The sequence below is a fragment of the Meleagris gallopavo genome, chromosome Z (assembly GCF_000146605.3).
Source record: "Meleagris gallopavo isolate NT-WF06-2002-E0010 breed Aviagen turkey brand Nicholas breeding stock chromosome Z, Turkey_5.1, whole genome shotgun sequence".
NCBI lineage: Eukaryota > Metazoa > Chordata > Aves > Galliformes > Phasianidae > Meleagris > Meleagris gallopavo.
This window is the reverse complement of record NC_015041.2, coordinates 50,504,984-50,512,905: the sequence shown is the minus strand read 5'-3', so window position 1 is coordinate 50,512,905 and position 7,922 is coordinate 50,504,984. Positions and strand designations below refer to the sequence as shown.

General features: G+C 42.6%; 1 protein-coding gene across 1 annotated transcript; it reads right to left on the bottom strand.

Moving 5' to 3' along the window:
• Nucleotides 1-94: 94 nt before the first annotated feature.
• Nucleotides 95-743, bottom strand: LOC104915234 (lamin-B1-like). The gene has a single exon (XM_010726010.3). It carries the CDS (start codon nucleotides 637-639, stop codon nucleotides 97-99), a length of 543 nt encoding a protein of 180 aa, XP_010724312.1. The 5' UTR covers nucleotides 640-743; the 3' UTR covers nucleotides 95-96.
• Nucleotides 744-7,922: the final 7,179 nt, after the last annotated feature.

The following is a 7,922-nucleotide window of genomic DNA, read 5'->3' as shown; positions in this document are numbered from 1 at the left end:
GCCGGCACACAACAGCCGGGCTGCGAGGGGACTTCGCGCTTTGCCCGCACCCTCCTCCCTCTACAGGAAAGGAGGATCCTGCGTCCTCCAGCCCGCTCACCTGCTGAGGACCTTCTCGTGCTCGGCGCGCAACCTGCCCAGCTCTATCTGCAGCTTGGCCCGTTCCCGCGCCGTGTCGTCCAGCATCCTGCGGGCGTCGGCCAGCTCCGTCTCGAAAAGCTCCCTCAAGCCGCTGCTCTCGCGGCTGCGTACCTGCTCCCGCTCGAAGACGCGCCGCTGCAGCGCGCTGTTCTCTGCCTCTAGGCTGCGCACCTTGTCGATATAGATGGCTAGCCGGTCGTTCAGCTGCCGCAGTTCCTCCTTCTCCTGCAGCCTCGATATACGTGTGGGGCTCAGCGTCGCGCTGCCCGCAGCGCCCCGGGGCTGCGATGACAGCGGTACGGCGGATGCCGCCATGGAGTACGGGGCGTTGCGCTGACGACGCTGGAGGAGTGGACGGGAGAAGACAGAGAACGGGCGGCCGCGTGCAGAAGCCGAGAGGTTCCCAGTGTATAGCGGCAGTGACGCTGCGCCCTCACGGGCCCCCTGCAATATGGCTGGCTCCACTCCTCTACTCCGGTTCTCTGCTCTCCCCTCCATCCTAACATCACATGGCTAGCTCTCAGCCAGTAGTGTGCTGAGGGCTGCGGCGCGCCTCGGGCTTTGTAGGCGGAGGCACGATTCGAATACCGCCGCCGCCGACATATAGATGAGCCCGCGCGCCCGTAAGGTCCCGCCCCAGCTGCTGCGCTAGGGTTCGGAACGCCCTGCATCGCGCTATCCTTTGTTGTGGCGCTGAGGGAAGGAATCCCTGTGCTGCTCCGCTCCCTGCCTGTTTGCTTTTCCCGATAGCGTAGAAGCTGCGAATTGCAATTTGAAAACAGCACTCAAGCTGATACCTAGTTTTAGCTGCATTCTCGCATTGTAATACTCAAAGCGTGTGAATTAGGTTCAGCTCAGTCTAGGTATTAGCATTCTCGATGTTCCGTATCTGGAATTTGTCTGGCTGTTGAAGGTTTGTTGTGAGGGGGATGTTGTGTCCATAATCACCAGTTGACCCTGCATTCCTCAGGAAAAGGCCACATTCTTCACACTATGGTATAATAGATCAAACAGCCAGATTCATTACTGTGGGTTTGACCTGGAAATCTGATTTGTGGCTTAAAAATCAGCAGCACCTGTTTGCAAAGGGTTAAGCAGGCTGTATCTCTGTTACTTTACACTTTGTCCTCTGGGCATCACCTGCAGGACATTAGAGAATAAAAAGTGGAAAGAGAAACACAGCTAAAATGATTGATTGGTTCAAAGCCCCGAGTGTCCTTCTGACATAAATCACAGAAGAAAGAGCCTATCTGCAGGAAAACGCCAAGCACTCCTCTTACCGAGATTCCCCACAGCTGTTGAAGGGAGTTCCTTAGAATGAACTATGGCTGGATCTGGAAAGACAACAGTTTCCCATCAAGGAGGTGAGGTTGGCCTGACTCAAATGCTTGTTTCTAGACATTCACCCTCAGTTCAGTTGTCTAAGCAAAATAATTCCAGCAGATTATAACTATGAAGTGATATCTCCTCAAGAAAGCAGATACAATCCAGCCACAGGGGCTTGTGACTAGAGGCAAATTGTTAGCAGTGGGGCTCCCTGCCCTGCCCATGCCATGCCTTTGTTAACAAAGAGTCGCAGACTGTGTTCCTTCTTCCTCGGCCTGTTACTACAATCTGCTCTTTTCCAGCCTGCTGGAAGATAGAGCAGGCTACAAAGAGTAACAGCAGCTGGGAGAGAAAAAGAAAATGGTATTCCATCTCTATAGCACCTGCTGCAGCATAAAATTGTCAGCAAACCAGGATTATAGCCCACGGTATGTTTACACTGCAGCTGGCACTAGGGTGAAAGAATCTGTGTTCACAGGCAGTACGAATCAAACAGAATTTGGGATACTTGTGTTCAGACCTCTGCAGGTGTTAATACTGACTTTGGTTATGTCTACTTCCAGGTCTTCAGTCACCCAGTTTTCATTTCATTTTAAAGACGTGTTACTTCTCGTCCACCCTCATCCCCTCCCTTTGTTTTGCAGCTATGGCACTTGTAGTAAAGCATATTGTTTTTGCTGAAGGAGCTACAGGATGTTTTTCATTTTGTCTCTGAAATTAAAAGGACATATTTAAACACATCTAAAATTCTCTGTTTTTTTGTTTGTTTTTTTTTTCATCTGAAATCTCTTCCTGCTGTAGGTGTGATTGAATTCATCTTCTTCTGGTTATGCTGAAAAATAAGAACAGAAGCGCATGTATTACCGTGCTCTGGCTAATATCAGACATTTTACTTGTGAAATTGCATATCAGCGTTGTTCCTCTTTGCTCTTGTCAATTCGGGCCTGATAGGAGCGGTATGCTTCCTTTGTGTAGAAGAGCCAGTAAGTGCCATTATTAAGCCAGCCAGAGGGATCAGTGCACACAGACAGGCACAAACAGCCATATAGCACTGAGCATTGACACTCCCATGCTCCAGACTGCTGCCCCAGGGAATCAGGAATGTTTTCTGAACCTCAAAACAAAGGGAAAGCAAAATGGAGGAATGTGTTGTTTACTCATATGGCTTACAACTTGACTCAAGACTATTTCAGCTTATTAAAACTCTGACCGGCTTTGCAACTTTCAGGACTGAAGATTGAGCTACCTCCTAGAATTTTAACACAGCTTCCAAATACAACCACAGCCACAGTCTGACAGATTTACGGTTGGCATAAACTGTATACATCAGTATACATTTGGATATATTTGATACTCACAGTAAGCTATGCTACATTTAGACCTCTCCCCTCCGTTAGTGGAAGGTATTTTACTGGTATGATATTGCATTTGCTCCTTTCATTTTAAAATAGTGTCAACTTTCAAACATGCAGCGTTGAACAGCAAAGTTCATTTGTACACTGATTGAAATAAACAAAATTCTAGAATCTGGGCAAGTATGTGGGAGATTAGTGTAGATTCCATGATTCCTAGAAGATAAGATATTTTTACTCTTGCTGACATAACATTGCTAAAACATTTATTTGTATATAAATGTAATGATTAGTATTTATGCTTTATTTTCTTGTGAATTGGGCAAGAATTATGTTGAACACATTCTGCAGGTGTGTCAGTGCTACAAAAGTAAATGATACTTCAGGGATGTAAATATGACTCAGGAAACTGATAAACATTTGAATCTTTAACCTGAATATTTTCAGTGAAACTGAAATTGTCTATTTGTTTCCACTCAGAGGCAAAGAAGAGTCCAACACAGTAAATACCACAATTTGTGCTTTGAAGAAACAGAACAAAGGAACAAAGATTTAGTATCAATGTTTTTCCAAAACAACAAGTGTTACAGCATTCCTAGATGTAGCAGGTCTCTTGCAGGCAGCCTCATTGAGTGCCAAGTAAATGAACTTGACTAAGTATTTTCATAACCTCAAAGCACAAAATAAATTTCTACATTTGTGAACATACTCTCAGGATCTGATCCCAAGTTCAATTAACTTTACATTTAAGTGCTGAATAAACTTTCGTTCAGGAGATTATTTTTTTTCCCTCTGTATTATCATTTATACTTCACAAATGTTGAACAATATTTAATTCTGACAAGTCAATAGAAATATTAATTTCTTTGCTTATCAAATATTGGCTAAGAAACAAAATCTTGTTTTTCCCTTGAAATACTGGGGGACAGGGAGTGGAGACAGGCAGGGAATTAATATGTCTACAGTTGTTCCGAAAGACAGCAACATCTGGAGACTCCTCACATCAGCAGATGGGATATAGTAATACTCCTCCCTTATTTTGGCTTCAGTAGTACAAAACTGATGCCAGGTGGGTATCCGTAAGTTCTGCATGGTCCATGTGTTTCTAAATACTGCTCTGTATTTTAATAACTCATGTATGATAACATTACTGTTAATACGTTCCCTCCTTTAGGCGAGAGGAGTTGCCTAAGAGTTTCTTCAAAATGTAAAAATTTTATGCAGTACCTTACTGGGATTTGAACAGAGTTACTAATATTTCCTGCACACAAATGAAGCACAAAAAAATCTTCTAGGAATTTTTAAGTTATTGTTCAAGGTACTATGGAAAATATTTTTTGTTGTTGTTTCTGCAGAATCTCTCACATTGAATGTTTTGTTAGAATACTTTATTTACTGTACTGTGTGATCTCCTCCTCCAGGAGAAGCCACCACAGCATAAAAAATACTTAGGATGCAGCCTCTCTGTATCTGCATGCCTAAGGCTCAATCTAAGATCAATGAGAGCAGGGAGGAGAAAGGAATGTAGCCTGAAGCAGCAGTAAAGGAAAGACAGAAGCAAAAAGAATGTTGCGAAAACTGTAGTACTCTCTGTATCCATTATACAAACCACCACTGTTCATTTTGCCTTACATAAGCAGGTCCTAGACTTTTCAAGGCAGGGAAAATCAGATTGGGATGCATGCTTAAAGAAATGGATGCATGGTAACGGTTGATCTTGTCTGGGATAATGTCCAGGGAATGTTCTACACCTCTCTACCCATTTGCTGAAGTACACAAATACACATAAGATAGATGTAGTGATGTTGCTGTTAGTCCTAGCCAAAGTTGCTTCCCACGGTGATTGCAAAACCCAGAGGAGAGAGAAAGAAACTGCAGATGGTGAAGGAGAAGCAGGAACTGATAATTACACAGCTCCACACAAAGAGAAAATTAGGCACATGTAAGAAAAAACTTCTGTGCAAAACTTCTGTTCCACAGAACACATGAGCAGTTATAAAATAATTTAGAGTATATCTCCTTGCTGATAATATCTCAGTTGGCACAGATGGCTTATGCTTATATAAAAATAATGGTCTTCAGCAAGAACTTTTTCCTGAAAAATTATGGTATTAATCATATTAACACTTGAGAGCATGTTGCTGTGGCTGGTGACAGAACAACTCCAATTCACTTTGCAAAAACAGTGATTAAGGGAACATATTAATTGTTGGCAATTTCTGCAATTCTGATCTTAGTTTTATAAAACTGCTTACTTTTTTTTCCAAATGCTTCCTGTATGTATTCCTCTGATAAATCACAACTCAAAGTTTTAGTTTAAAGATGCTTGTCCTTTTAGCAGTGGAGGAAAAAAATGCTGAATGTGTGAGTTAGTGCAAAATTAAACATGTTAATTAAAGAAAATTAAATATTTAACTATAAATTACTACCTGAGAGATGACAGCGAGCATAGTGAGTTTCCTGGTTTCTGTACATTAATATGACCTCTTGTGATTGATCTGTTCCACATCTCTGAGCAATTTTAGTGATGAATTTCGGAAGAGTGGATCTTAGTATCTTGTTGCCATCTCATATTTGCTGCCCTCTTCCCACTCTGAGCTTCTTTACTCAAAGATTAAACACCTGGGAAAGCAATGGGATAAATATACAACTATATAATTAACATAATGAATCACAGCCCTCACCAGACTGGCGGCTCCATATGGGCAGAATATTAACAAAACTGCTAGGTCACAGAAGAACCACAACAAAACACTGGCACCACAACCCATGCACACTGATGATGGGTTGGAACAAGAAGAGCAGCTCAGATTGATGCACAGAATTAAGGGTTCTTTCCTCCCATCAGAAACTTAGCTCCAGGCTCCATAACAACAGAGTTATGATAGGGTACTGGGGTAAAATGCATTTTGAGACCTTCAGTGAAAACACTGAAGTGGTGGAATATGGAGCCTTTCTGCTCCTAATGTAGCTGCTATGGGTGACAAAGCACAACATACAATATAGTTGCAGCAAATTTCAGATGTTGACATGCCTTGTATTTAGCTTTATATACTGATAGCTTCTTTTATGTGGCAGGGAAATACGGAGAGTCAGTGTTTGTTTTTAGAGTGTGGCAGCTTCCATACATGCTTTGGAATTACCAGTTTTCACTTTAAATGTTTGAGGACTTAGAGACATGCAAAAGACTTACGAATTTTTAAAATAAATTACAAGACATTAATTATGATTTTAAAGTTTGGCATCTGTGTGTTGAGTTCTTATTTAATAACATTGTTCATAAAGAAGACTCACAAAGCCCTTACTATATTTCAGACTTAGGAATTGTGATTACCTCCACGTGTCAAGGGATTTCTAAGATAGAGTCCTAGCATCATTTCTCTGTACAGGGAGAAAGCAACTTATTTCTGATCTGGTATTGAGGAAGGTAAATACAACACTTTGAAACATACATAAATAAATATCCAACAACAGCAATAGTATGTCTCTATCAGTTATAGCTTCTTGTACTGGTGTTATTGAAGTTGGCAGAATCCAGAAAAAAATATCAGTTCTTAGCTATGTAAGATTCTGTGATAGTTATACTATAGTTCTACTGCTTTTTTTTGCTTCTGAAAAGAAAATTCAGAGTAAGGGAAGGCTTGCTTCAGATTCTTCAAGTTGATACTTAAAATTTGTTTCAGTTTTTAAAAGTTGCTTTGCCTTCATCTGTGAATCATCTCCACTTGCTTGGAGGAGGAAAAACTTGCAATTTTCTAAACTGTCATAGCAATATCTTTTCACAGCCCAACTACTTATAGCCCTGATGAAGCAGATGGGATTACAGATGCCAAGGACATCATATGACTGCTCATGATGTCAGTTTATTATTCAGAGAGTGTCCCTGTTTCAGACAGAATAGAGTGTTAATGGTTTACAGGTTCGGCCCGGTTCCGTGACTAGCGGGGCAGAGGGATCTGTGGATCCGCGCCTCTGGAAAAGGGAAACAGGTGACCCCAAAATATTTGAAAACAGGTTATTTTGCTGTGGTTATTTTGCTGATGGTTATTTTGCTGTTCTTCAGTAGCTCTACTCTTGGGCACATGGGCATCTACGTGACGCACCTTTATAACCATATTTTTTGTTTGGGCAGCAATGTCTTTCCACTGTTCAGCAGCCCAAATAGGTTTACCCCTTCTTTGCCAGTTATTTTGTTCCCACTGCTGTAACCACCCCCATAAGGCATTTGCTACCACCCATGAGTCAGTATAAAGACAGCCACCTCTCCCATTCAGCAACATCAAGGCCAGTTGGACAGCCTTTACCTCTGCAAATTGGTTTGATTCTCCTTTCCCTTCAGTGGCCCCCACAACTTGTTGTGTGGGGCTCCACACAGCAGCTTCTCTACTATCTAGCCACACACTGTTGGCCCCATTGTCCCAGCACTGAAGTAACCAAGTGGCAATAGGCTAATTTGGGTGACATGAGAAGTCTTTTCTCAGACTTTGAATTTCATTCGTTTTCAGAGATCGATCAACAATGGTAACAATATCTTGCTCACCTCTTACTCTTTAAGGACTTCTTGTTGCCCTTGTAGGTGCTGGTGACCATGGTCTTACTGAGGGCCCTTCCCCTGGACTCAGGGGTGCTTCTTCTGGATCTCGGAGCCACTCCTCTGGACCTCTTTCCTCCTCTTTCTTCTCTTCTAACTGAGTCAAGATTCGTTTCGTTTTCCACCTCTTACAGGGGCAACTGACATCAATTGTGGTGCCTCCTGTAGTTGATCAGGTTGGTCAATTCAATGCTCTCATCCTCCAGGTCAGCTTGGAGCCTGTCTCGTTCGATTATGAGAGTATCTAGCTCAGATTGGAGGGTGTCTTGTTGAGATTGAAGACTGTCGAATTTGGATTGCAGGGAGTCTCTCTCAATTCGGAGGGCATCTCTCTCAGTTTGGAGGTCTTTTCTCTCAACCAGGAGACTCTCTCGCTCATTTTGTACTGTTTCTCTGAGACTCTCCCTTTCAATTTCACAAATTCTCTCCCTCTCCAGGATAGTATTGAATAAGGCCCGATAAGCATTAGCCAGGCCCCAAATAATTTGTGCCTCCTCAGATCTGCCTGAGCC